Source organism: Chelonoidis abingdonii, chromosome 1 (assembly GCF_003597395.2).
Source record: "Chelonoidis abingdonii isolate Lonesome George chromosome 1, CheloAbing_2.0, whole genome shotgun sequence".
Taxonomy (NCBI): domain Eukaryota; kingdom Metazoa; phylum Chordata; order Testudines; family Testudinidae; genus Chelonoidis; species Chelonoidis abingdonii.
The window spans coordinates 309,002,563-309,029,695 of NC_133769.1; the positions used below are offsets into that span (position 1 = coordinate 309,002,563).

The 27,133-nt window shown below is 41.8% G+C and overlaps 1 protein-coding gene across 3 annotated transcripts in view; it reads left to right on the plus strand.

Moving 5' to 3' along the window:
* NAA16 (N-alpha-acetyltransferase 16, NatA auxiliary subunit) overlaps positions 1-27,133 on the plus strand; it is a 100,030-nt gene that overhangs the window by 25,626 nt on the left and 47,271 nt on the right. For all 3 annotated transcript variants that reach the window (XM_032776936.2, XM_032776937.2, XM_032776938.2), the window contains 5 exons: positions 4,506-4,663; positions 7,413-7,547; positions 9,464-9,617; positions 13,742-13,861; positions 17,467-17,562. In XM_032776936.2, the coding sequence (XP_032632827.1) occupies positions 4,506-4,663; positions 7,413-7,547; positions 9,464-9,617; positions 13,742-13,861; positions 17,467-17,562 (663 nt within the window). The remainder of the gene's footprint in view (positions 1-4,505; positions 4,664-7,412; positions 7,548-9,463; positions 9,618-13,741; positions 13,862-17,466; positions 17,563-27,133) is intronic.

The window sequence follows — 27,133 nt, forward strand, 5'->3', positions numbered from 1 at the left end:
TGTTTTAGAGCTTGTCCACACAGATGTAGTGTATGGTAAGCCGGGATGTGACTGTATGGCGCACTAGCATGATGTGCAGTGAAAGTTCTGTAGTGTGCTTTCATGTACAGTGTAGAACTTTTAGGGCCTTGCAGGTTACTTTTTTAGTGAGCTGTATGTTCACACTCTGGCTTGACAGACACACAGTCTCTGTGTGGACAAGCTCTGCCTTGTTACAGCTTCTGCATTTATTTAGATACGTTCAGTGCTCTATCTCAGGCTTTGATATAAACAAAAATTGGTAACAGAACAAACCTATCCAAGCTTTTGTCCAAAGATCATTACATAAAAACCAGAAAACTGTCTACTCAAACCAATTTTTCCCCCTTCCCTGTCCTAAGGGAAATCCATTTTTCACTGAAATAGGGAAGTGTTATCCATAGTCACCATCAGTTGCATTGAATTTCTTCAGACAATCTTAATATTTTTATAAACTAAGACATAAGTCTTGTTTGGCTGGCATTGTATGCTACCTTTTTACCTATCCCTGCACTTTTCAACCTTCAAAGAATAAATAACAAATAGATTTGTCCTTTACTCCACTAATCATTTGTTGTAGCATGAAATAAAAACATGTAATTAAAAAAATTTTCAGTTGTATTTCTTTTAGTGTATACTTGCCATCCTGGAAATGAAATTTTATATATATTTATATTTATATATAAAATTTCATTTCCAGATATATAAAAATGAGTTGAAAAATTCTAACGGAGCTTTAGTGTATGTTTTCCCTCTCCCCACAGCTCACTTTGTTCAGAATTTTCATTCTTTGATCTTGCATTCCCAAGTCTAAAGAGTTTTTGGTTCCTAAACACAGTGAGTTTAGACTGGAGTGAGAACAGTAACAACCACATACACTGTTGATTACTTGCCATCTTGCCTAACCACCACTATTAATTTGAACTGATAGAAGTTTTTATTACAGGCAGAGTTGCCCACAAGTTACTGCACTTCTCTAGCTTTTCTGCTCTTCAACCTACTCCATAAAAATCTTGCTTTTTGTATCCATTTAAATAAATTCCTCTCCTTGCATTTCAATCAAGTCTTTCATTTGTGTATTTCATGGACTTCGCTGCTTCAGTTTCCATTGCCTCTGGTGTGTCAGTAGGGCTTTGGTTCCTAAAAACTTTAGGGGAACTTCAGTTTCATTGCCTGGATTTTCTGTTAGGCATCAATGTTAGTTTTTTGCCTCTGCTTCTTTATTTAGAACTTCAGAGGTCATTCACTGCTTCAGCCCCTCAGAAGGAAGAAAGCAGCTCTGTTCAGCAGAATTGCTTAATTCCAGCTGCTGGGGAGTCAAGGAAGCAGGATAATGGCTATTACTTGAGCACGTGAGAGCTCTGTAGTTCTTCTGTTGCAAATACATTGCTACTGCAGTAACTCTATATGGCAAGATCTAACTCTTTCCTGGGTTTCTAGAAACTTAAATGGTCACCAGTCCAAGAATCTAAGAGCCAGATCTGAGCGCAGCCTCAGCCATTGAACCCCAGACAGAGTACGATTGTCATGTGCTTGTACTCTGCCTTGGAGTAGCTTACTGAGAGCGTGGCAGATGCCCCATATTGTTACCACAGTCTTAAGGCAGTTGAATGGATTCTCCCGAAGTCATCACTCGTTGAGTCCCCAGTATCTCTCACTACTGTACAAAAAGACCAATGGTCATGACTAGGGTGAAGACTAGAATTATGAAAGTTACTGTGCACCAGAACCCTAAGATCTCCTGTTGGGCTTGATTTTAACAAAGGATTTACCAATCCATGTCTGAGTCTTCCACATCTCTGATGATCTGTTTTGTTTTTCATGGCCAAGGAGCAGAGTAAGCACAATCAGATGTCCTTTTAGATAGGAGGTGCAGAAAGGGAGCAGGCTGGCTCAGGAAGTGAAGGTTGCCTAGAGGTCTGCTTTCCCTGTGTTCTCCCAGGACCAGTGAAAGCTTGAGGGAGGACCCATCCTTCATCAGAAATTCCTTGGGGAGTAAGGAAGCCCTTTCTCTTTAAGGCGAAGGGGATATTAAAGATATCTTGAATTCATGTCAGTCCAAGTTCTGGCTCTTGAGCTTATTTAGGGAGCGAAGGGAAAGGGTCCACTTAAGTCTGGTTTGTGTGTCAATAGCTGGTTTCAAGGAGATGCTCTGTACTGCCCCTCCCCCACATGCACTGTTTAAGGTTCCCTTGGCCATAGCAGCTGCCGGAAGGTCTCAAGCCTCCTTTCAGCAAAGGTGTATTTTGTTTTGTTTCCTTTGTTTTAAAAGGCAGTTTTGAAGGGTTATGGAATGTATAGCTAGTTACATTAGTCTTCTGTGACTTCATTGCCTGAGGAAGAGTAGGGAGATCCTTACTCCAGTTGCCCCATCGCTTTGAGCATATGGTTCTCCCTGAAAATTGTTCAGTCAGATAACAAAATACATTTTGTGTGCAAAAAAGGGAAGAGGTCCAGAAAGTTGCGGATCAGAAAAACATGAGAGCTCTTACCCGTTCTAGATCTTGCATCTAAATCAATATCTGGTCAGAAAAGTTGTAGATTTTTAGTCTGAAAACAAATGTCTCTTATCGAGAAGATGACACATTGTATTGAAACCACAGTGGTTCATGATAAACTGCTCAAAGCCCCATCTTGTCGCTAGCACACCATTGGAGTACATTGAGCTGAATTTTGTGTAGAAGAGCTCTAATCATTCCGCTATTGCATGCAAACCAAGATATCACCAGTCTGGCAGGTAGGATTTTCAGTGACTATCTGGTCACAGCTTGAATGCTGGGTCTCATAGTATATCTATACAGTTTTTTGTCTGAGTCAGCTTGAGTGAATTTTGAAGTACCAATAGAAGAAAGCAGTATAGGGGATTTCTGTCTCTGAACTGCTGCCAGGCCACAGAAGCCTGGAGATGCTGTCAGCCATTGCCAACTGGACTTTCATATGCCATCACTCAAACTGTAGTTAGTATGCAGGCATCTAAATTTGGATGGGGAGCCTGTGTTCAGGGATTCCATACCCAGAACTCTTGTCCTCCCCAAGAGTAGCAGCTGCATCATCAATGGTTGTAGAAATGAAAGGTGGTCCTATGTGCACTAAGGATTTAAGAGACCTGGTATCCCAAAAGATTGTCCGTTTGAATCAGAACCATTTGGTTGTATCCGTCATAAATAGGAGGTATTACATTATGCATCCTGTGTCAGGAAAGGTGGGAGTGGACTTTGTTCTATGTGATATGATGTTCCTGGTGGTCATGTATTTGGCAGAACATCACGGTTGCAGATTATATTGATCTGTGATAGATCCTCACAAATGGTCTCTGAATTAAGGACTATTCTGGTGGAGAACATCAAAGGTAAATATATTTCCCACTTAAATCATGGTAGTGACTTTTCATTGTAGAATGAGTGAGCTTCCAGTCTAGTGTCTGTGACCTACTTTATGCCAGGTTAGCCAAGATTTGTGTCTCTGATTTGTGATAGAGTTCCACTTCCAAGAGCCTGTTCTGCCAACAGTCTTCCAAAACTTGTGTACTCATTCCAATGAGGCTGTTCTTAGTATACTTTATTTTATAGTTCTCTTAAGGTTCTGCTTGGAGCAGATTGCTTAGATTAATGTAATTATAGTAAGAGGACTGTGTTGTGTATTTTGCCTGATTGTATATTATACATTATTATCTGACTGGCCTAAAACTAGGCCATGTGGTGCTTATTCAATCTGAGGCAGGGTGACTCAACTCTGGGGTTTCCATTTTACACAAAGCAGCTGTATGAGCCTTGCTCAATACATTTTACGAAGCGCTGTGTTGCTTGGATCTTCTTCTGTGCAAGATTTCTTCGTTGAATAAACGATACCTCTCCCTTATTTAACACAGCAGTTACCAGACTAGTTAGATGATACTTTATGTTAAGTTTTGATTTGATATGATTATCTCTTATTTTTAGTGAAACTGTAACTTTAGATCTGGGGTTATTAGATGGGGAGAGTCATGAGCTGTCAGCTTTCACCCAAAGCTCCGCTTTGCCTCCAGTATTTATAATGGTGTTAAATATATTATTGTTTTTAATTTATAAGCGGGGGGTTCCACTCAGAGGCTTGCTATGTGAAAGGGGTCACCAGTACAAAAGTTTGAGAACCACTGCTTTAGGCTATTTGACTCTTAGACTGTTACAACGTAATCTACTGCAGTTCTCTTGGAGTTTAAAAAAAAAAAAATCTCCTGACCTGTAGCCCTCCTTCAGAAGTACAAGACAGTGGCTTGCCCATCCTCAGCATTCTGATTAAGGTTGTAAATACACGCTAAATAACCTTGCTGGTAATAAAGGAGGACAAGAAAATGTATAGCATAAAGATTAAGAAGAGTAACCAAACCTAAATAGCATGGAAGATTCTCAGAGAGAGAATCTAGTTTCTTGGTCAGTTCGTAATACAGAGACAATGTAATTACATTCAGAAAAATGTGAATGCCTGTCACTTTCCTTAACCTGTATTAGGTTGGCATGTGTATGGACTCTTGCAGCGTTCTGATAAGAAATATGATGAAGCTATTAAATGTTATCGAAATGCTCTCAAATTAGATAAAGACAATCTACAGATCCTAAGAGATCTTTCATTGTTGCAGATCCAAATGAGAGATCTAGAAGGATACAGAGTGAGTATTTTATTTAAATTTGTATGTTTTAAAACTACTAATTTTTAGATTTTGTTTCTGGTAAGCTTAACTCAAAAGTAGCAAGTCATTTGAGCTGCTGTCTAGGAAAGACTGAGAACAGTGAAATACAGCAGTGGTGCATCTGATGTACTGAATGCATATGGAGGATGTCAGCCATGCTACTGTTACCCTGTATTAGCTGATCCACAAAGCCATCTGTGCTTCTCAATTGCCAGACATAGTCTAAACTAATGTTCAGCAATTCACTCATGTGTATTAGTTTTTTCTTAATATTGTGCACCCATTTCACACCTTACATTTTCAAAGCCTTATAAAAACATGAACTGCTTACCTCAACTTGTGGATGATGCCTGCCTTCTCACTCTCCACATTACACCCGTTTTTAATGTATTTGAGGATTAATGGGATACTTTTTTAAGATGGCAGGTAGCCACTCATCCTTTGAATCCATCCTGGGCAGAGGAAGGATTTAGGGCTGTTTGCTTCTCTGTTCAGAAGCGCCCACTTTCACATAAATACTAATGCTGTCCTTGACTTCCCATCTGCTGATCCCAGGTCTTCTGAAACCTTCATTCAACACTAGCTCTGACTGTAAGATATATTAGGAAGCACTGTATATTAAAGGCAGTTGCTGTTGTGTTTCCTCCTCACTTCATAGAGCATAGAAGAAACTATTCAATATTGATCTTTAATACCAAGACCTTAGTTCATCTCATTATAAAAATTACCAGAGGAAAGAGTGGAACTTGGCGGTGAGAAGGCAAAAGGAAGAAATGGGGAGATATGAAAATGAAAGCACTGAAATTTTATTTCAGAAAAATTGACAGCTCTTCTTTGGGTGATATCCCTATGGGTGCTCCACTGTCACGCGGCAGCGCCCTCTGCGCCTCAGATTGGAGATCTTAATCAGCAATGCCCACCAAACCGAACATGCGCACTTTCCCCCTCTCGCACTGTGAGCAGGATGTATACCCAGCACTGTGCGGTACAACTGCCCCCCAGTTCCTTCTCTACTATCTTTGAACTGGGACAGAATCCGCAGCAGAGCCACCACAGTGTATCACTATCTGGGAGAGGGACATGTTCCACAAAAGTGTTCTCACTTCCATGGCTTGACTGCTAGGGCCAGAAAAGACCAGGATGTTTGGTTGTGACGACTTCTCATGGAGAAATCACTGCATCCAGCATCAACCCAGGCCTGGACTCTCCCACCTGGGCAGCTTTCACCCTTGGCCAAGTCATCTGCCGATCACTGAAGTCCCATAAAAGAAAGTTTGTCCCTCTCTCACTCTGATGAGAAGAAATGGACTCCCTCCTTATATTCTGAGGCACAGCTTCCTCCCACCCTCAGAACACCCCCCAGAATACCACCCCCTTTGAGGTCAGTTGCCTCAACATCCTCTTAGAGGGGACATAGCTCCGGGGCCCATCCAGGTACCTCTGGTACTGGCATGAAACATCTGTGTAAGGACCTTTAACTGGGCAGACTTACAGCCCCCTGCACGGTCTCTTGGTTCTGGAGACTGAGACAGACTGACTTTGGGAGCTGTGGCACCGACAAGACCATCGGCACCCATCAAGTTTTCAGCCACTTGCTGATTACTCCTGCATGTCTCCGTCGGGACCGAGTCATGCTCCAATACTGATGATGCTCCTTTCTCCACCACAGGAATCCAGACATCCTAAAGACCTGTTGGTATATGACATACCTGCGTCACCTCTGTTCAGACACAACTTCCCCCACACTTCCACTCTCTCTCTGGACTCGGGACATTCCTCCCTTTCTCCTCCAAGGACAGCACCTCACTTTCCCAGTGAGGAGGCAAAAGACAAGGAGAGGGGCTCCATCATGCCCTCTTATTTGAATCCTGCCCAATCTTCTACTTCTACATATCCTCAATATGTGCATTCCACACCTGGACCCAACCCTGTTATGGACCAGAGTGGGTGCAACCTCATGTTCTGCTTCCTCACATTGGCTCTATTGAGATCCCTGGGCCATGTACACGGCACAGTTGAGGAAACCTGTCATGGAGCAAAGCTGGAGACCTACATCTTTGCCTTCTTCATCAATCTCTTGCCCACCAGAGACTGAGCCTCCCTTGGAAAGAGGTGAGGAAGAAGTTTCACCAACACTATATTTCTCCTCTTTTTCCCCTAATGAGGCTATCATTCCACCACCTGATACTGCTGATGACTTCAAACACTTCCAGGAATAATTCTACTGGATTACCTCTAGCCTTATTTCTTTTGGAAATTAATGAGAGGTTAAGACATGAACATGAGAACCTGTTAGTTCCCACGCTCATGGGTCTGTTTTGCTCAGAAAAAGGGAAACTTATATTGTGTTCTTTAATTGTAGAAATCCAAGTTCTTCTTCGGCATTCAGAGGCTAGGTAAAATGTTCCAAAGTGCCTATGTGACTTAGGAGCCTGTTATATTTTCAGAAGCAACTTAGGCAGTTAGGTGCCTTTTTTATCTTGATTTTAAAATAGATTTTAAGTTTTATGCCGGGAATGCTACCTTTAATGTAAATCCCACTTTCTTATAATTCAAATGTAATACTGTTTATTGTTTACTTTGTTAGAATTGCATCTTGCTTTTTAAGAAAGTCCAACTTTCAATAATAATCAAGATTAAAATACTAGTGGTGATACACTATCACAGTCGTTATTCAGTGAGATATTTTAGAACATCTTCATTTAAGTAACTTTAATTTTTATTAAAGGAGACAAGGTATCAGCTACTTCAGCTGCGTCCAACACAACGGGCTTCATGGATTGGATATGCAATTGCATATCATTTGTTAAAAGATTACGATATGGCCTTAAAACTACTGGAAGAGTTTAGAAAAACTCAACAGGTAAGACATACTGATTCATAATAATGAATAATTCTCCTTAGATAACCAGAATTTGAATAACTACAAATATTGAAGGGGGGAAATGGCTATTGTTTGTACAGTTTTGTTTTTCATTTAGCATCTTGGGACCTATTTCAGCAAATAATTGCATCTATGGACCTTTCACTCTTGGGGGGGATTCTGCACCAAAAAATTAAATTCTGCATATTTTATTTGTCAAAATAATGCAATATAATCACATCAGTTTCAATTGTTTTGGTAATTTATTTAAACTACAATACAGAAAAAAGTCACACTAGCAATTCAGCATTTCCTAAACACATGAAACATGCCCTGTAAGGAAAGATTGAAAAAATTGGGTTTGTTGAGTCAGGAGGAGAAAAGACTTGGGAAAGCAGGTGAGGAATGTAATGAGTTTTCAAGTACGCAAAAGGTTGTTATAAAGAGGAAGGTGATAAATTATTGTCCTTAACCACTGAGGAAAGGGCAAGAAGTAATGGTTTAAATTGCACTAAGAGAGTATTAGGTTAGACATTAGGAAAAACCTTCCTAATTGTAAGGATAGCAAAGCACTGGAATAAATTACCGATGGCGCTTATAGAATCTGTCACTGGAGGTTTTTTAAGAGCAGGTTAGATAAATTTGTCAGAGATGGTCTACTTAGTCCTGCCTCAAGGCACAGGAGTGGACTAGCTGACCTGCTGAGATCCGTTCCAGTCTCACTTTTCTGATTTCTGTGTTTACCTTTTAGTTCCCCCTGCAGTTTGAACTGAAGACATTTTTCTTCCTGTCTTAAATGGTTGTATAGCTTTACTGAATGATGTTCAGTAGTTGCTGTGTTCCACCTTTTAATGTTCTTGCATTTCATTACTAGCTAACGAGGTTTGAGTACATAATTTAAAAGCATTGTGATCTCCCAGCATGAAAGGAGTCTGACTTGAACATTCCTGCTGAAAGGGAATCTGTCTGACTTGGCAAGTGCTGCTGCTGCTCCTGTGGGTGTATGACTGTTTGTTTCATTGTAGCTATAATCAATTTCCATGTATTCTGCAATTGACGTGGTGGTAGATCTCAAGGGGATAGCCTGCCTGAGAATTTATAGAGCACAACGGATTCAATCTTCCACTGCATGGCAAGGAGTGGTGGGAAGAGAGGAGATGGTGTGGATTTTTTGTTTTGTTTTTAAGTGTAGGGGTCTACCAACTGATGGTCCATTTTGGTCAATTTCATGGTCACAGGATTTTTAAAATGGTAGATTTCATGATTTCAGATATTTAAATCTGAAATTTCATGGTGGTATAACTGTAGGGGTCCTGATCTAATTGTGAAGGCAGAAGTGCAGAAGTAAGAGTAGCATGGTACAGTATTGCCACCCTTACTTCCGCGCTGCTGCTGCTACTTGCAGGGCACTGCCTTTAGAACTGGGTGCCAGGCCAGCAGCTGCTCCTCTCCGGCCGCCCAGCTCTAAAGGCAGTGCAGAAATAAGGGTGGCAATACCACGACCCCCTGCAATATCTTTGCCAAAAACACAACAACTCCACAACCTTCTTTTGGGTCGGTACCCCCAGTTTGAGAAACACTGGTCTCCCTTGAGAAATCTGTATAGTATAGGGAAAAGTAAACGTTAGACCAAATTTCACGGGGGAGACCAGCTTTCATGGTCCGTGACGCATTTTTTACAGCCATGAATTTGGTAGGCCCCTTCTTATACACTACCTTCTCTAGTGGTAGGCATCCAGTGACCAGCTTCAGTTGATCTCGTCTTAACTAAATATTTGAGTTTTACATTTTAAATACATCGTGAGGTCTACATCTCAATGTCATCTGCTGACTGAATCTTAAAATGCCTTGTGTACAATTGCACACAGCCTAGTTACAAGTGGTATGGTGCATGCTAATTAGTCTGTCTTTTACAGATTCCTCCTAATAAAATAGATTATGAATATAGTGAACTGATCCTGTACCAGAACCAAGTGATGAGAGAAGCAGATCTATTTCAAGAGTCTTTAGAACATATAGAAACATATGAGAAGCAAATATGTGACAAACTTGTTGTAGAAGAAATCAAAGGTAAATCTTTGTTTTTTCAACTTGCCCCAAACTATAAGTATCTGCTGGCTTTTAAATATATCATCAAAATGAGGGTTATATGGAGACTTTAAATTATTTAAATTGTTTCATAGGTAAATTTATTAACATCAGATCTATAATTTGGTATTTTGTTAAGCTTCTTTGACAAAGTGGAGTGTTAGTAGGATGACATTACTTTGATATGGAATGGAAATGAAATAAATTTGTAATGAAATAACATTCCTTATTAGAGGGCCATTCACAGAAATAGAGTAAATCTCAGACTGCTCAGTACTCTGTGTACAGTAGGTCAAAACTAGTAACCCACTCATCTCTGCTTAGTCCTGCAAGTTAAGAAATGTAATGCCCTGTGTGTACAAAAATGTTGTTTTCCTGCTTGGAGCATCAGGTTGTGGTTTCTTTTTAAATACATCAATGCCTTTTTGTATTATCATACAGTTTTTTTCAAAAAATAAATATTTATTGTTTAGTTAAAATTGGTGCATTAGGGTTTTTAAAAAACTTGGACTGCTGAGGTTCTGAATATGTGCGACTATGGGTACGTCTACACTACAGGATTATTCCGATTTTACATAAACCGGTTTTGTAAAACAGATTGTATAAAGTCGAGTACACGTGGCCACACTAAGCACATTAATTCGGTGGTGTGCGTCCATGGTCCGAGGCTAGCACCTCTCATCTTGAGAGGTATCTCCTATCCTTCACGTTCGTCCCTCAGTCCTCCAACGGGTCCCTCCTGTCTCAACTTTCACTGGCGTCTTTCCTGTTACTTTGCCTACCACGTCCTTCCATCATTCAGATGAAGCTCTTTCATTGCGGGTTAAACTTCCATGATTTCCGAGAACATTTCGTCTGCTCGTCATTCTTTTCCTCCGCCTTATCTGAGATAGCCTTTTGGGTGGAGTAGGGAGACTTGAAAAATGGCAGCTGTGCCATGAGGAGGGAAAAGGGAGAGAAGTATTTAAACGAAGATACATTTTACAGAAACAATGGTTAACTCTTTTCAACAGTGAACGACACTATTCACCTTACTATTAGCACATGTGTATTTGACTGAAAAGGTCGCATTTTTCACTTAATATTGAGTGCGTCGGCTACTGGTATTAGAAGATCTCACAGACACAGGTCCGGGCATCACAGATTCACTTGCAATGCGGCCATGTAAGCATGTCTTCGGCTTTCCAGCCTTCATATACAGAGTGCCCTCTGATGGCTTCTTTCCTGTTAACATGCAGCAGCAGGAAGCCAACCCCCCATACACATTCTCTATGGTGATGCTTTACACCTCCCCCACCGCATGTCTGTTCATAAGAAGAATCAGCTAATCACCTTCTTTCTCCCCACCGTGTGGCTGGTAGGCTGGGAAGATTCCTGCTAAGCCAAACGCCAAAAAGCTCAGTGCTATCCTTCTTCCCCCCCGCTTGGCTACAGTGAAGGAAGGGAATTTCTTTAAGCACAGCCAGTAGGAAATGCGCATCTCTGGTCCCTTATTAATTCCGGAATTTCACACCAGGTTACCATGAAACGATATCACTCTCTGAGGATACAGAGCGAGTAAAGAAACGGATTTTCTTGAGCCAGCAATCACCGGGACCATGACGCAGCTATGGCGTTGTCATGCAGTGATAACCCATTACTTGCCTACATGCATGGCAATGGTAAAGTGTCCTACATGGTGGACGGAAAGCTGTCTGCCCAAACCTCTGCAAAGGCCTTTTGGACCTCCAGGAGCGCTTTCATGGAGATGTCCTCGGAGGATTTCCTTTTTACTCATCCCAAGACAATGTTAACAAACTTTCCATTAACTTTACTGGCTGCGTGCATCCCAAGCCCTCATGGCAGAATCAATCATTAAAAATGCTTGCTTTTAAACCATGTTTGATATTTACAAAGGTACACTCACCAGAGGTCCGCTTCCATGGCCTTCACTGTCTGGACTAGTGTTGGGAGGGCTGGGGGTAATTTTGTCTGGGTCACAAAAAACTCCTGGCTTTGGGGCTAACGAGAGCTCTGTTTGCTCGCTGCAAGATCCTCTCCTCTCCTCCTCATCTTACCCCTCTGCAGAATTCCTCAGCCATGGTTGAGATTACAACCCCCACCTCGGAAAGCCACAGACAGGGGTGGGCGTAATGGTGGCGCAGCCTCCTAAATTGCCATGCAGCTCAGCCGTAGAACAGCATGTTTTCGGCCCTGGACCTGGACTGCTTCTGTTGCTTGCTTGTTTTCTGTAGGCTTGTTCTGAGCTCCTTGAACTTTCACTCTGCACTGCACTGGAGTCCCTCGTGTGGCCTCTCTCCATCATAGCCTTGAAATTTTTTCAAATATTTTTTCATTTCGTTTTTGGAACGGAGTTATGTTAGCACGGAATCCTCTCCCATATTAGTGATCAGATCCAGTACCTCCCGTGGCGTTTTCATTGCTGGAGCTCTTTTTCGTTCTCAGGAAGACTGCATGCTACCTGGTGCTTGATGAGGAGCTCTGTGTGGTCCCTGTGTGATCAGAGCTCCCACGCTGGACCAATACAGCGAAATGAAATTCAAAAGTTCGCGGGGCTTTCCTGTATACGGCTGACCAGTGCATCTGAGTTCAGATTGCTGTCCAGAGCGGTCACAGTGGTGCACTGTGGGATACCGCCTGGAGGCCAATACCATCGATTTGCGGCCATACTAACCCTAATCCGATATGGTAATACCGATTTTAGCACTACTTCTCTCGTCGGGGAGGAGTACAGAAACCGATTTAAAGAGCCCTTTATTTCGATATAAAGGGCCTCGTAGTGTGGACGGGTACAGCATTAAATCGGTTTAACGCTGCTAAAATCAGTTTAAACGCATAGTGTAGACTAGGCCTATATGACAAAACAGATTTCAGATATTCCTTAATTGACCTCTATGCTAGGAATCTCTCTTAGGGCAATGTGCCTGTATTGTCTGACTTATTGCAGTTAGTGTAAAATAGAAGTATACTTCTGTGTAGCTTATAAATGTTTATAAAATATTTGGCAAGACATTTATCAAACTGTCCATATTAGTTGTGTCCAAATTGCCTTGAAAATATGTTCCCTGAGCTACGTCCTCCACAGTTTAAACCGCTGTGGTGTTACTGATATGAATTGGGAGCACTCTGAGCATGCTGCCGCTGCTTTGCAGCAACCCCAGTGGCCACCTGCTGTCTCACTGGGAGGGTGGTGAAAGTAGTCCCGACTGTTCTATTGCCTGTTTCCCTACCTGATATGGGAATCCCAAGAACAGCAAGTTTGAGTGGCTGTGCCTGTCAAGGGGAGTACCTACAAAAAGATGAGTCCTTTACCAATAGCCAAGGTGTCTGCTCTAGCTTATGCCAGCTGGTAATGGCTCCTTAGAGACCATCCATCAGCTGGAGATAGCCCCAGTGCAGCACACGCTTCTCCTCCCTGCCCCTGAAATGTCCCCTGCACCAGGAACTATGGGGAAGGTGTAGGGAGCAAGCAGAGGATTTTGGGGGTGGTTTTCACTCCTTTTTTGCCACTTGAGCAGTGGAATGGGGCATGTAATCTACCCCAAAGTGTGTGTTTGTAGCCCCTTAACCTTCTTGAAAGAACCTGTTTGGTTCTCACACTGAAAAGAGTGGACAACATTGGCATGAATACTGATATAAAATCCTATTGCAAGGTATGTCCAAAAAGAAGTAGAGCTGAGGTTTCTATGAGAATTTTAACTTTGAATTTTCTGAGTATGGGACAGTAAATTTGTAAACTTAATGTTTCATCAGCGTTGCTTGCATTGAATTTGAAATGCCTCGTTTGGCTAGCTAATACAAATCCGCTAACTCTGGTCTTTTTTTCATATCTGGATAAGTTAGTGTCATAAAGCCAAAAAAGGCATCTAAACAAAAATAACCTTATTTTTCAAAATTGCTGAATGCTCACAAATACCATTGAAGTCATTGTGAGTTAGTCGCTCAATGGGATTTCTGGGTTGGAAAACATCCCTGAAAATCAGCCACTTTTATTTTGCTAGATGCTTAAATATGGGACTAGTTTTAGGTACCCAATTTTGAAAATTTAGCCTTAAGCCATAAGTATGCTTTCATTTAACTCACATTGTTTAACTATATTGTTTTAGGAGAAATGTTGTTGAAGTTGGGAAGACTAAACGAAGCTGGTGAAATATACAAAGAATTAATTGATCGGAATGCAGAAAACTGGTATTATTATGAAGGCTTGGAAAAGGCCCTACAACCCAGTAAGTAATGCAGTGATGTACTTAATTTCCTCCTTTTGTATTTAAACAATTAGTGTCTCTTAGAATGTTACAGTTTGAAATTGGAACATCACAATTCAGCTGAAAAATATTTTTGTATCTTCTGAACTTGAACAATCTGTCAGATTTCCTCATTTAAAAATTAATTGAAAACATCTGTGCATCTAGTACCAACACTCACCCTTTCTTTAAAGGTCAGAGTTAAAGCCTGCTGTTTGTTTCATGCTTGTTAGCCCAAGGAGAACTTTTCCCCTGCACACATACTTCATAAAGGGAGTTGTCATCACTAGCGGACTGACACAGTAATTTGTTTGGATCAAGTTACAGGACTGCCACTTTCATAAAGCTATCAATTTGAGATGTCACTGGATAATAGCTTTTTAAAAAGGAACGAAGTCCTTTTTTTTTTTTTTTCTTTTTTTATTTAAAGTCAAAGGCAGATGAAATATATTGCTTTAATTTCCCTTGGATAGGACCCTCTAAAGCCGAGGTCTCAAACTCAGTTTACCTTAGGGCCAGTTGCAGTCCTCACATCCTTGCCAGCGGGCCAGTGTCACTCATGGGCCCCCAAAACCACCCCCAACCTGCCTAAGGCTCTGGACGAAGTGTGCGGGGGAAGGAGGTCTGGGGTAGGGGACTGGGGTGCAACCTCTGGGAGGGGTAGTTGAGTGCAGAAAGGGTGAGAGGTTGGGTTCTGGGAGGGAGTTTTGATGAGGAAGAGAGCCTGGGGTGCAGACTCTGGGATGGGTTTGGGCACTGGAGGGGTGTGTGGGAAGGGAGTGCAGGCTCTGGGAGGGGTTTGGGGGCTGGGGGGTGTGTGTGGGAAAGGGTAGGGGTGCACGCTCTGAGAGGGGCTGGGGGTACGGTGCTTAGCTGGGGCTCAAGGTGGTGGGGTGGGCCAGGGAGCCTCTGTGTGCTTCTGCCCCAGGCACTGCCTCCTGCAACCCATTGGCCCAAAGGGGCGCTCGGAGCGGGGCAGTGCGTGGAGGCAAGCCCCGCCCCATGGCCTTCAGGAGGGGCCGGAGCCACTGGATGCGAGCAAGGCAGACACCACGCAGCTCCGCTGCATCGCCAAGGCCCCTGAGGGGAGAGCTCCCGGGGGCGCAGGTGGGGCCACGGGAGAGACCAGGTCTCCAAATTGCTAGAGCCCCATGGGCCGCACTAGGGAGGGCTCGCGAGCCGGGAGTTCAGATCCCTGTCGCTCTAAAGGCATATCAATTTTAGCAGGGACTAGCTCCTGTGGAAGAGAAGAAAGATAGAAATAATTTAAGGATTCCTAAAGTTAAAGCTTACTTTGGTATGGTTATTCTGTCTGTTCCAGAAAAAAAAGCTAATAATTTTGAGGTGTACAGTATTGGAACAGCAGATACCGATGACCAAGAAATGGAATCATAACTTGCCAATGTTTTTCTAAAACATAAATTTGAAAACTGTTTGTCTCAACAGTTATCTTAAACAACTGTAAAAAAAACAAAAAAAACATTTCCACAGCTGAATAGAAAGCAGCAATTTTTTTATTGATTAATCTGGTATATATAATAACCACAGAATATACTATTATGTAGTAGCAGTATGTTTTTAATGCAATTAAGATTTTCCCATTGTTAAGGAAATAGTTGAACACAAAAAGGTGTCAAAACTGTTAAAAGGTTTGCAAATATGACTTGAGGTTGAGTAAAAAGTCTATAATTAAGTTGTTAATCGTAGTCTAATAATATGTTTAATCAATGTGTATTTGTTACATTGTATCCAAAAGAACTGGTAGTTTAATATTGCCTAAACCAGGGGTGGCCAACCTGGCCTGAGAAGAGCCAGAATTAACCAGTGAACATTACCAGAGATGTTACAGTGATATGTCACACCGCACCTTCCGCCCACCGGCAGCCCCACCAATCAACACCTCTCCCCTGCTCCCATGCCTCTCTGCCCATGTCATCAGCTGTTGCAGTGTTGCAGTGAGGATCTGATGGGGAGGGGGAGGAGGAGAGTAAGGCAGGCTCAGGGAAAGGGGCAGGGGCCTTGGGGGAAGGGGAGAGTTGTGGCAGGACCTGGAGAGAGCAGATGGTTGAGCAATGAACACCCCACAGCCATTGGAAAAGTTAGCATCTGTAGCTCCAGCCTCGGAGTCAGTGCCTGTGCAAGGAGCTGCATATTCACCTCTGAAGAGCCGCATGCAGCTCTGAGCACAGGTTGGCCACCCCTGGCCTAAACCAATGTTTCTCAAACATTGACTATTGTGGGTCACACATGCAAGCTCTCAAATGGGCCACATCCACACAATATATATACACCTGTGTGGCCCTGAGGATGTTGCCTGGGCTGCAGCTGTGTGGGTGATTGGTCCACAAGTGGGCTGGAGGTTGAGAATCTAAGCAGTTACATTAGTCAATGGGTTGACTGTATTATCGGTTTCTATCTGAACATTTGGAACCCTCAATTTTAATATTGAATAAAGAAATGTGTATATGTATGTACATCACATAAAATCCTATATCGATTTAAACTGTAGCAATATTAAAACATAATAATGCTACTTTTATTTTTTTTAGGTGGTCTTAGGACTATTTCCTCCCCATGGTAAGTTCTGGAGCTCCAACCTGTGACTTCATATAGGGTTTTTATATGCTTTAGTTCCAATTTTAAAATTTTAAATTTATTACTTTAGAATTATGTATACCCTGGAGCCAGGTGGTAACATACGTGTGTTGTGTGTGTGTGGTGTGTTTGTGAATATATATATATTTCTCCACCACCACCATCAGAATCTCAATGACATTAGGCTTTTTATGTATGAAACAAATGTCCAAGTACAACTACTCAGCATTTTTTATGCTATATCCTTGATCTTAACTTTCAATATTAAGTTCTCCAAGCAATTTGACTTTTTCAACTAAATTCACTTATGACTGTGAAAATAGCATTTCAAAACCAATAGATCAGTTTATTTTAACGTTTTGACCACATTGGAGCTCCAAAGCATATTATGGGGGAAAGGGGAGGAGTGGGAAGGAGGTCTAAAGAAAACAAAACTTCTTAAACTTGATGTATTGACAGTCCTGATGCTAAATGCTTACCTAGTTACTATTAGTTTATTTACATTGCTGCAACTTTTGTAATGAGAGGCTTATTTGTATATTTTTAAAATACTTTTTAAACGATTAAATGGTAGTTCTTTAAGAAGTTGTCCTAAGTGGATTCATATTGATACACAATTTGTTTGCATACGTTATTTGCAAATGTTGAAGTACTGTTTTGTGAGTGGGATTTTGCACAGTATGTAGTTGTAAGAAAATAAGCACAATCTCCCTGTGGTTGGAGGCACAAGGTAATTAGGTTCTCTGCTGTTTAATTACTTAAACAAGTAATTACAAAAGATTGCAACACACTGCCTTCGTCCATAGTGTATTTGATTAAATAAATGAAAAACTTAGTGTAAATTTTTGCAGTGTTGTAACTAAATCTGTACCTTCTAATTAAAATCTAGAATTATAGATTTCTTTTAATGTCTTTTTTAAAACAAGAATTTAATGCAAAAATAGATTTTTCTCTCCAGTGTTTCTTATATCTGTTATATTTACTGATAATAGGCACTTTAGAAGAGAGGCTTCAGATTTATGAAGAAGTTAGTAAAAGACATCCCAGAGCAGTTTCACCTAGAAGATTACCTTTAAACTTTGTTCCAGGTAACAAACTGCATATCTGTTCCATAATGCTATTAATTCTTGTTCTTTTTTATTAAGCTGTCAGTAATTATTTTGTCCTAAATAATGAACATCCATTTATATGTAAAGGTGAATAAAGCTTGGTTTCAACCACTTGACGACTGTGCATCTCTGTAGATATGGACCAAAATCTCCATAGTACACTACAAAGGCTGCATGGTAATATTTTGCCTTTACTGATGAAACTACAGTGGATAGCTGTGTATCTATTGTAAGGGGAGAGAGAGAGAGCGCGCTATATCTGTTCTTCCCTTTGCTCCTGTGCTGTGTGTTAGGTGATGTCCCCAGATCAGAGTATGAACCGTGGTAAGCTATTGTGTTAAGGGGATAATACATTTCAACTTGTTTCTTTAATTGTTTATTCACTGTGATAACATTTCTCTCTAGCCTTTTAGAGGAGAAGTCCCCTAAGACTGACTTTATATTATTGACAGTTATAAGAAGTTTGCCTGTAAAGCTAGCAGAAGAAGAAATTGGAAGCTCTACTTACAGTTGAGGTGTTGCACAGAAAACTACAGTAGAGGCTTCTCTGTACTGTTTCATTGGCCTGGAACCTAGTTGTCAGCAACTGCACCCAATGGGTTAGAAGCTTGATTTTTTTTTTTTAGTATTTTTATTTGTGTTCGTGTGTCCCAAGCCCTGTCCCTGTATTTTATAAGCTGGAACAAATGCTGATAAATATATATAGCAATCAGCTGTAAAGTGGGCCTAATTTTGTTCACAACTGCGAGTTAACTCTAGTGATGGCGGCTTTCCCAGGAAAGCTTCCAGCCTACCTCAAATAATTTTATGCTACAATATAGTGCAGTGTTTTGTTAAAATTTTAACTTAATCTCTAATGTAAACTACTATTACCATGCTGTACCTTGCCAGGTTATCTGTAGCTCAAAACTAGGTTTGCAGCATTTTCCAGTATGAAGTTTAATTGTAGCATCATATTCAGTAATGCTATAGTTAACTTTTTTTTAATGACTTTGTTATAAGCTCTCTCTTTTGGGGGGAGTTTGTTACACTTCAAAAACAAATTATAAAAACCCTCTATACTGAAACTTGGTACGTGTTCTTAAGTATAGAAAAATGATTGAAAAAGTGGTTTTTCCAGTGATTGCAGATGTGCATTGCATCCTGTGCATGGTTGTCAGAAACTTTTCCCCTTAGTGGTACCTGTTAATGTGGCTCAAGTGCTCTGTCTCACACCCCTGTCAGCAGACACAAAGGGCAGAGTTACCTCTGACCCACCTCAGTTCCTTTTTACTGCCCAGGATGGCTGCTAGATCAGTTGAACTTACTTTAACAAATTCTCTCGGTGTGTCTTACTTTTTGTAGATAGTTACCCATTTTTCATAGCGTTAGTGATTTGCTTAAAAAAAAATTATTGTTTTTTTGGTTCCCCTACTCTGTGTTCCATTTGTGGTACTGAGGAATGCCTCAGTTTACTGTGCTTCAACTCTGGTGGTGGTTGCTCCAAGATGAAGTCTGTGAGTGACCTGCATTCTAGCCGTTTGAAGTGCCTGATTGAGTCTTGCATATCAGACAGTTGTCAAATTTATATGGACTTTGAGCCTAGGCCAGTGATGGTAGAGTTCTGGGATCAGTCATGATCTCCAGTGCCAAGGAATAAGCATAAGGCTTCTGTCATAAACAGATGGTTAAGGGTTAATGCCTCTTTTACCTGTAAAGAGTTAAAAAATTCGCCTAGCCTAGCTAACACCTGACCAGAAGGACCAATGGGGGAACAAGATGTTTCAAAAGGAAGGAGGGAAGTTTCTTGTAGAGTCGTTCAAGCCGGATGAAAAGATCAAGGAAACAGCCCTGATCAGAGTAAGGTTTTAGAAAGGAATAATATAATGTATGTATCTTTGTAACCTTCTATACAATAGAGAGAGAATCAATTGAAGGTATTTTTTGTGTACTAAATTTGTCCCAGGGGACATCCTCTGTGTTTTGAATCTGTGTCTGTGAGAGTAGCTGGTATGCTAACTTCCCAGAGGGTTTCTTTACTTCTTTTCTTTAATTAAAAACTTTTGCTTAATACCTGATTGATTTCTCCTTGTTTTAGGATCCAAGGATTGGATCTGGACTCACCAGGGATTGGGAAGGAGTCTCTCAAGGCTACGAAGGGAGGGAAAGGTTTTGGGGGAAAGGATTGATCCAGACACTGAATAATTCTGGATGGTGGCATGATACCAGATCAAAGCTAGTAGTTAAGCTTAGAACGTCCATAGCAGGTCCCACATCTGTACCCTAAAGTTCAGTCAGACAAGCATTCTGCCAGTGTTGGCAAAGTTCTGGCATCAGTCATGCTCCCCAGTGCCAAGGAATAAGCATAAGGCTTAAGGAAGAAGGCTGGAAGGAAGATTCTGGCTTTATGCCCACTGAGAAGGGTGATGGGGATTGAATAGACATTGAGTAAGGAGGCGCTGTTGACTCCAGCCACTGGGACAGGCACGTCCTAGGAAGGTCCCTCCCCACTGATGATTCAAGGCTCATCAGGAACTTCTAAAAATGGTGCCTGAGCTTTGATCGCCAAGTGAAGGAAGATAAGGAGTGTCAGTAGACTAGTAGGACATTTTTACCACGACTGGCCCCGTTGTGTGGCCTACCAATATGAAGGTGTTTAGAGCCAAACGCAATAACCGGTGACAAACTCCCTCGTCACTTCCTCTGACGTCCGAGAGGATGATTATTGATCTACTAATGTACTTTTCACAAGGCTTTTGAGTATTTCTTTTCACATCCCTATCTAAGGTCATGGGTGTTTGAGAATATGGACGGGAAGCTAGGGGCAGCAGAATTGCATTTCTAATCACAGGACCCAGAAAACTGACCTGCTGGTGGGAACATTATTCTGTGCCTGATTAGAACTTGAGGAATGCTAAATGACATAGCAGAAATCGAATTAGCTGAAGACCGGTAGTTTAAAAAGAGATAATAAAGCGATGGCGCGTTTCCACGCTAGACACATAAGTTTGGTGGGGCTCGATGGCCAGGCTAGCGAACGATTCGGAGCGGTGCACTGTGGGTACTACGTAAAAATAGATGTGTTTCCAGTGCCACGCGCAACACTATTTTTGTTTAGCGATATAGTAATATCGTTTCAGTCAATACCTGGCTCATCGTTTGGTATGAGTACAGAACGATTTTAAAAAGCTCCGAAAATACGAATAAAGAGCAGTGTAGTGTGGACAGGTGCAGCGTTAAATCGATTTAACGCTGTTAAAATCGGTTTAACAGCGTAGTGTAGACCAGGCCAGAGTTGCTTTTGTTAAGGTGTTATTGAGTCTCAGATATTAGTCATAACAAAACTTGAGGACTAGTTGCAGGAGGACCTGAAACGAGAGTCTTTCACTGGTAGACAAAGGAAAGCTGTTGGCTAGAACATCACTCCAGGCCAATTTGGATGCTGCCATGGCCTCTGTTACAATATGAAGGTGCTCATGGCTGTAGTCTTTGGGGCTGCCCCAGGAAATCCAGCATACTGTTCAGAACCTGCCATTTGAAGGACCTATTCTCAGTGCAGATAGATGACAAACTGCATGGTTTTGAATCCCCTGGAATCTTTTAAAGTCGCTGGGTATATGTACACCTGCCCTGACAAGAAAGCATTTTTGTCCACAGTAGTTCAGCCAATATGCTACTTTTGCACTTCAACAAGACTTATTAAGGAAAAAGAATAGAAGTTATAGATGCAGACCACCCCTTTCATCTACTGCAACAGCTCCCAGTTCATCTAAGACCCCTTGGGATGCTAAACAAACATCTTTGATCTGTTAATTGAGGCTATTATACCAGTCTCCAAAATTCCAGCCCCTCCTTTCTCTGTTTACAAACCAGCTATTCCACTTCCTAGCTGGTTGGTCCCAAATCACTTCAGACCAGTGGGTTCTAAACATTGTGGAAGTGGAATATACCCTTCGTTTTATTTCTATACCTCCCTCTTTCTTTGTCTCTCTTCTTGTGAAAGTGGTCCCTGGAGGTCCTCCTACAAGAGGAGCATTCTTTGTTTCAGTTGGGAATCATAGAAGATGTTCACCAGTATTCTAGAGGGACAGGCTTTTATTTCTGTTTCCTTATTCCGACAGCAAAGAGATGTCTCAGACAAGTTTCAGTCTGCATCAACTCAACAAACATCTGAAAAAGGTAGTTTTGTATGGTCTTGCTGGCTTCCATTAGCCTCTCCCTGAATTCTAGAGATTGGTATGCTGCCCTCAACTTGCATCACCACATGGAAATACATGTCATATCAGGGCCATGGGAAGTATTTAAGGCTCCTGGTGAACCTTTCATACTACCAATTCAGTTCTACCCTTTGGCCTGTCTCCCACTCCCAGAATTTTTACAAAATGTATAGCATTAAGTGCATTTGAAGAAGTTTGGGTGTGCAAGTGTATACATAACTGGTAGGTGAGAGGCTGATACAGAGTTCAGGTACTATCCAGTCTCTCTTATCCACTCAACATTCAGGGCTCTGGAACTGTTAAACAGCACATGCAAATCTATTCTCTCACCAGTTCAGAGAATAGAATTAATAGGAGTAATCCTGGACCTAACTCAAGCCAGAGCTTTTCTTCCATGATCAAGATTTCGGGCAATTAAATCCATTTTAGATCTGGTGGTTCACCCAACTACAACAGAATGGAATTACATGTGGCTTCTGGGGCACATGGCCTTCTGCAGGTACATAGTCCAACATGCCAGATTGTGCCTCAGGAACTAGTCATGGCTGACCTCTATATTCTCTCCAAGCCATCACCCTTTAAGCCTTGTGGTGAGGGTAGCCTCTCAGGGTTTAGCCTCTCTGGACTCTTGGACAAACCTTGTAAACATATGTGTAGGCATGCTCTTTGTAACGCCCAGCCTTCATTGACACTACTGATAGATGCGTCTGCTCTGGGTGTAGGGGGCTTATCTGGGTTTCCTTAAGACACAGTTGCTGTGGTCCAAAAAGGACTTGTTTTTACACATAGATTTCAGGGAAATGAGTGTCTGGCCAGCTGGTGTCAGGCTCTTTCACCCAAATCAATGGGAAAAGTTTGCACATTCTCTCAGAAAACACAATGGCAACATTTTACCTCAACAGGCTGGGAGGGACCTACTTGTCCTAGCTCTGCCATGAGGCAGTCTAACTCTGGGATTTTTTGTATTGCCAATTTGGTTGACCCCAGAGTCTCTTACTTTCCAGGGGTGCAGAATGAGCTTGCAGATCACCTAAGCAGATCATTTAAGTCACCATGAGTGGTCTCCACATCCAAATATAGCCAGGTGCATTTTTCATCTGTGGGGGACTCCCCAGCTAGACCTCTTTGTAATAATAACCACAGGAAGTGCAAGCACTTTTGCTCCCTTCAAGAGCATAGTCAAGGTTCCCTCACAGAAATTTTTTTGCAGCCCTGGTGTGGGCGAACTTCTGTATGCTTTTTCACCAATTCCACTTCTTCCAGAATGTTGCTAAAAATCAGACAGGATATGCTTGAGTCATACGTTTAGCCCCAGCTTGGCTTCGGCAGCACTGGTTCTCCACCCTTCTCCCTGTAGGTAAAAGCTCTGACATTGCTTCCTTTGGACCCACGCCTAATTTGTCAAGACCATGGTCAGCTATTCCACCCAAATTTGAAGATGCTTCATTTAACAGCCTGGCTCCTTCATAGCTAGACCTTCAGGAAGAGTCTTGTTCAAAAGAGGGTTTTGGATGTGCTTTTAAATAGTAAGAAGGCATCTATATAGATTTATCTAATTGACGAAGTGGAAGCGGTCCTCTTGTCCGAACAATCTGGAATCTTGCTGACACAGTCTTCGACTATCTTGGATAGCATATCTTGGACTATCTCTCATACCTAAAACAGTAAGTGTTAGCTGTTAGCTGCTAGGTGGACTTTGATAGAGGTATCTCAACTTTTCACCCTTACATTGATACGCTCCATATTTTCTAATAGGATGTCAATAAGATTTTTGAAAGGCTGCCTGCTCCTTACTGCATCTTTCAATGAAAATAGCATTTTTGGTGGCCATCAATGCTACTAGGAGGATAGGTGAACTACGTGCATTAATGCTTGGCCCTCCATGTCAAATTTCCTTTAATAAGGCTTACCTGTGTCCTTATCCAAAGTTTATTTCACAAGTGATATATAACTTCCATATCAACTGTGGCAAAGTTCCTCCTCTACCTTGGTGGGTCCTGCGGTTATTGGCGGATTTGCTCACCTCAGTGATCTTCCCCTCTGGTGGAACCCACAGTCTGGGTCAGCTCCTCCTGTGTCTGATCAGGTTTGGGGAACCCGGTGCCCAGAGCCCTCTAGACTCCGGGTTCGAGCCCAGGCCTATGGATTGCAGCGTCTATAGTGCCTCCCTGAACAAAGCTGGAGCAATGAGAGGTACACACTCTGGGCTCTTCCCCATGGCTCCTCCAACACTCTTTATCTCAACACAGACCTTCCTCCTGCTGTCTCGATATGCTTGGATGGTCTGAATAATTCCCAATCCTCCATAGCAACCCTCGGTCTCAGCTCCTGTGCTCTTGCTCCTAGCTCCTCACACGCGCTCCTTCTTCCTCTGGCTCCCTCCTAGCTGACTGGAAGGAGCTCTTTTTAAAACCCCGTGCCTGATAGGCTGCTTTGATGGCTGCAGATGTCTATCAAAATAGATCTCTACCGCCTTCTAGAAAGATCTTAAGTGCCCCGGATGCCTTGATTAACCGGAGCAACTTGCCATTGTTGTTATCACAGTAACTAGGGATTTTGTTTAGCCTGGGGCTACATACCTGTTCCTCAGTACTTTACTGTAGCCATCTGCCTTGGCTCATCACGCAACCAGCAATTTGCTTCGTTCTTTTCCCAAAGCGTCCATGTCGTGAAGATGAGGAGCAGCTGCACAATACTAAATGGGTCAGAGCAGTGTTGGCTTTCTGCCTCTACAGGTCCAGGCAGTTCTCACTTGTCTTGCAGCTTCGGTGTGGGATTATGGACAGAATGAAAGGGGCTCCCTTTCTTTTTTCAGAAATTTTAATCTTAGCGTCCTGTATTCACTTGTGGGTGATTTATCAAGTGCTACTTCATAAACAGAATGGACAGTACATCAGCGAATTACAAGCCGCTGTCGCCAGCCATTCTGGGTTATAGTGCCTGTCCAAGGACATTTTGTAAAGGTGGTAACTGGGTCTTCAATATCATGTTTTGCAGCCTATTATATGCCATCACTCAACATTCTATCTAAAACAATGAGAGATTTAAAAGATAGCAGTCGTGAACAGGTTAGTAACCTTTTTCCCCCTAGTGATTGCATATGTACATTCCACTCTCAGTGACTCTCAAGCTTGTGAAATCAGGAGGTTGGATCAGGGTCTATCTGAACAAAAGACTGAGGACAGCTTGCCCATTTTGAGATGTGTTGTGCATACTCATTCCGCACCCCACCTGCCTATCCCACTGCATTGGAGTTTCTGGCAAGAATGAACTGAGGGGCGTCAGGGGTGGATCTGCCCTTTAATCCTGCTCAAAGGGTGCACTGCGGCAGAGGGTGCTTGACCCACTCTCACGGATATCACTGAGGAAAAAGTTGCAACAGCCATGCACAGGATGCCCATACAGAGTAAAATGGACATATGCAACACATCTTGAGCAACAGTTACGGAACCGGTTAATAATCTTTTTTCTGTGCATGCAGAATAACCTTTTTGTTTTATTGTGCTGTATTAAAGTCCATGAGATGCTGCATTTAAGTTTAATAAAAGGAATTGCCATCTTATAGAAATGTACAGGGTGCAAAAATTTTACATCTTCACAGAAATAGAAAGGGTTTCATACCATCAATTAGGATCATAAATATTCACTGCTCTAGTTAATGTTTGTTCAGTGCCTTGGAGAGTAAGAGTTTGTCTTTTAAAACCCTTTTCAGCAAGGCTCAGAGCCCAGGCCTACAGACTTGGGCTTGCACTATGGTGCTAAAATCAGCAGTGTAGACATTTGGACTAGAGCTTTGAAGCCCAGGGAAGGAGTAAGGCTTCAGAGCCTGAGCTGCAGTATCTACACTGCTGTTTTTAATGCAGTAGCGTGAGACCAAAATTGTAGACTCGGGCTCTGAGTCTCACTGCTGCAGGTTTTAAAGCACAGCATTGATGTACCTTCTAACAGCTATAAGAGTTCTCAGTACTATTATAATTCTAGAAACCAATGTAGATATGTTACCTGATGATGAATTTGTGTCTGTTTCCCTTATGAAACAAAATCTTTTAGACTCTGATTCCATGATGCTGTCACCTTCATGGAGGAGCCTTTACTTGACTCAAATATACACCATATACACTATCCTTCTTACCTTAAAATTAGCTCCGGGAGGCCCCATTGGTGTTTGAAATTGTGATTCTCGCTGTCCTGGGGACTAACAAACCGACCGATGAGATGCGCATTAGCAGTGCACTTCAGCTCTTTGCTTGCCTCTGAATGGCCTTGATACACAGGGTACATCTACACTGCAATTGGGGGAGCACAGGTAGGCATGCCTGAACTAGTGTGATTGAACTCACTAAAAATAGCAATGTAGCCTAGTTACCCTAGGTCCCAGACAGAATTGTACTTGGGTGGCTAGCCCATGCTCTTGTGGCTGCACTGCTATTTTTATCAAGTGACAGTGGTCAAAGTTAGCTCTGGTACATATGCTCCAGTTGTTGAATAGCCATACCCACTATGTGCTCAAAAAGGAGTGCATTTAGTTTATTCTCTTTGGCAGGCCACGACTTGAAGATAGATTATACGGAAACTAACAGGTATAGTTGTAATGCTAACAAAACTTTTTCAAAGAAAAAAAATGTAAAGTTTACAACTTACTTCAGAGACTTCCTGGTACTGAAAACTGGGAGAGCGACTGAACGTATTCCTTAAGTTATCCTTAGATGAATACATTTTAAGATCAGTTCACTTACTTAGCAGTGTGGTCATCCCTTGAAGCACTGGGCTAGCTGGAGTTTAGTCCATATTTTTTTCTTTTGCTCCTGAAATCTACATGTGTATTTTGTTTGTTTTGGGTGCAACTTCAAAATTACCATTGCTTCACAACAGATCAAGCCAAAAATTAAAGGATGCTGTTCATACCTCACTTAAATCCCAGATGTTTACTTCAACTAATCCTTTTTAGGAACATAGTTGCCTTTATGTTCTGCTTGATTTTTAAGCAGTTCATCTTGTAAATTGATTTCTGAGCAGCTAAATGACAATTTACTGTCTACCTTCTATCTTCAGATTAAATGTTTTATTCCCATAAATAGAAAAACATGAAAATAAGGGAAAAACTTAGTAGCCTGTTTTTATTACTGGGGATAATTTTCGATATGGATGTGTTGGTTCTGGAACACTTTATATAATTGGAAGTCTGTATTGTCGAATATATTTATTTCCTTGGGAATTGGTGTGGTAATAAACTAGTTGCCTCATTCTTGAACAGCCCTTGAAATGAAAGCAAGATAATCCACACTTAAATGAGAGCCACACAGTGTCTCGCTGGGTTACTTTTCCGTGCCTTTTTGTAACAAACAAGGTACTTT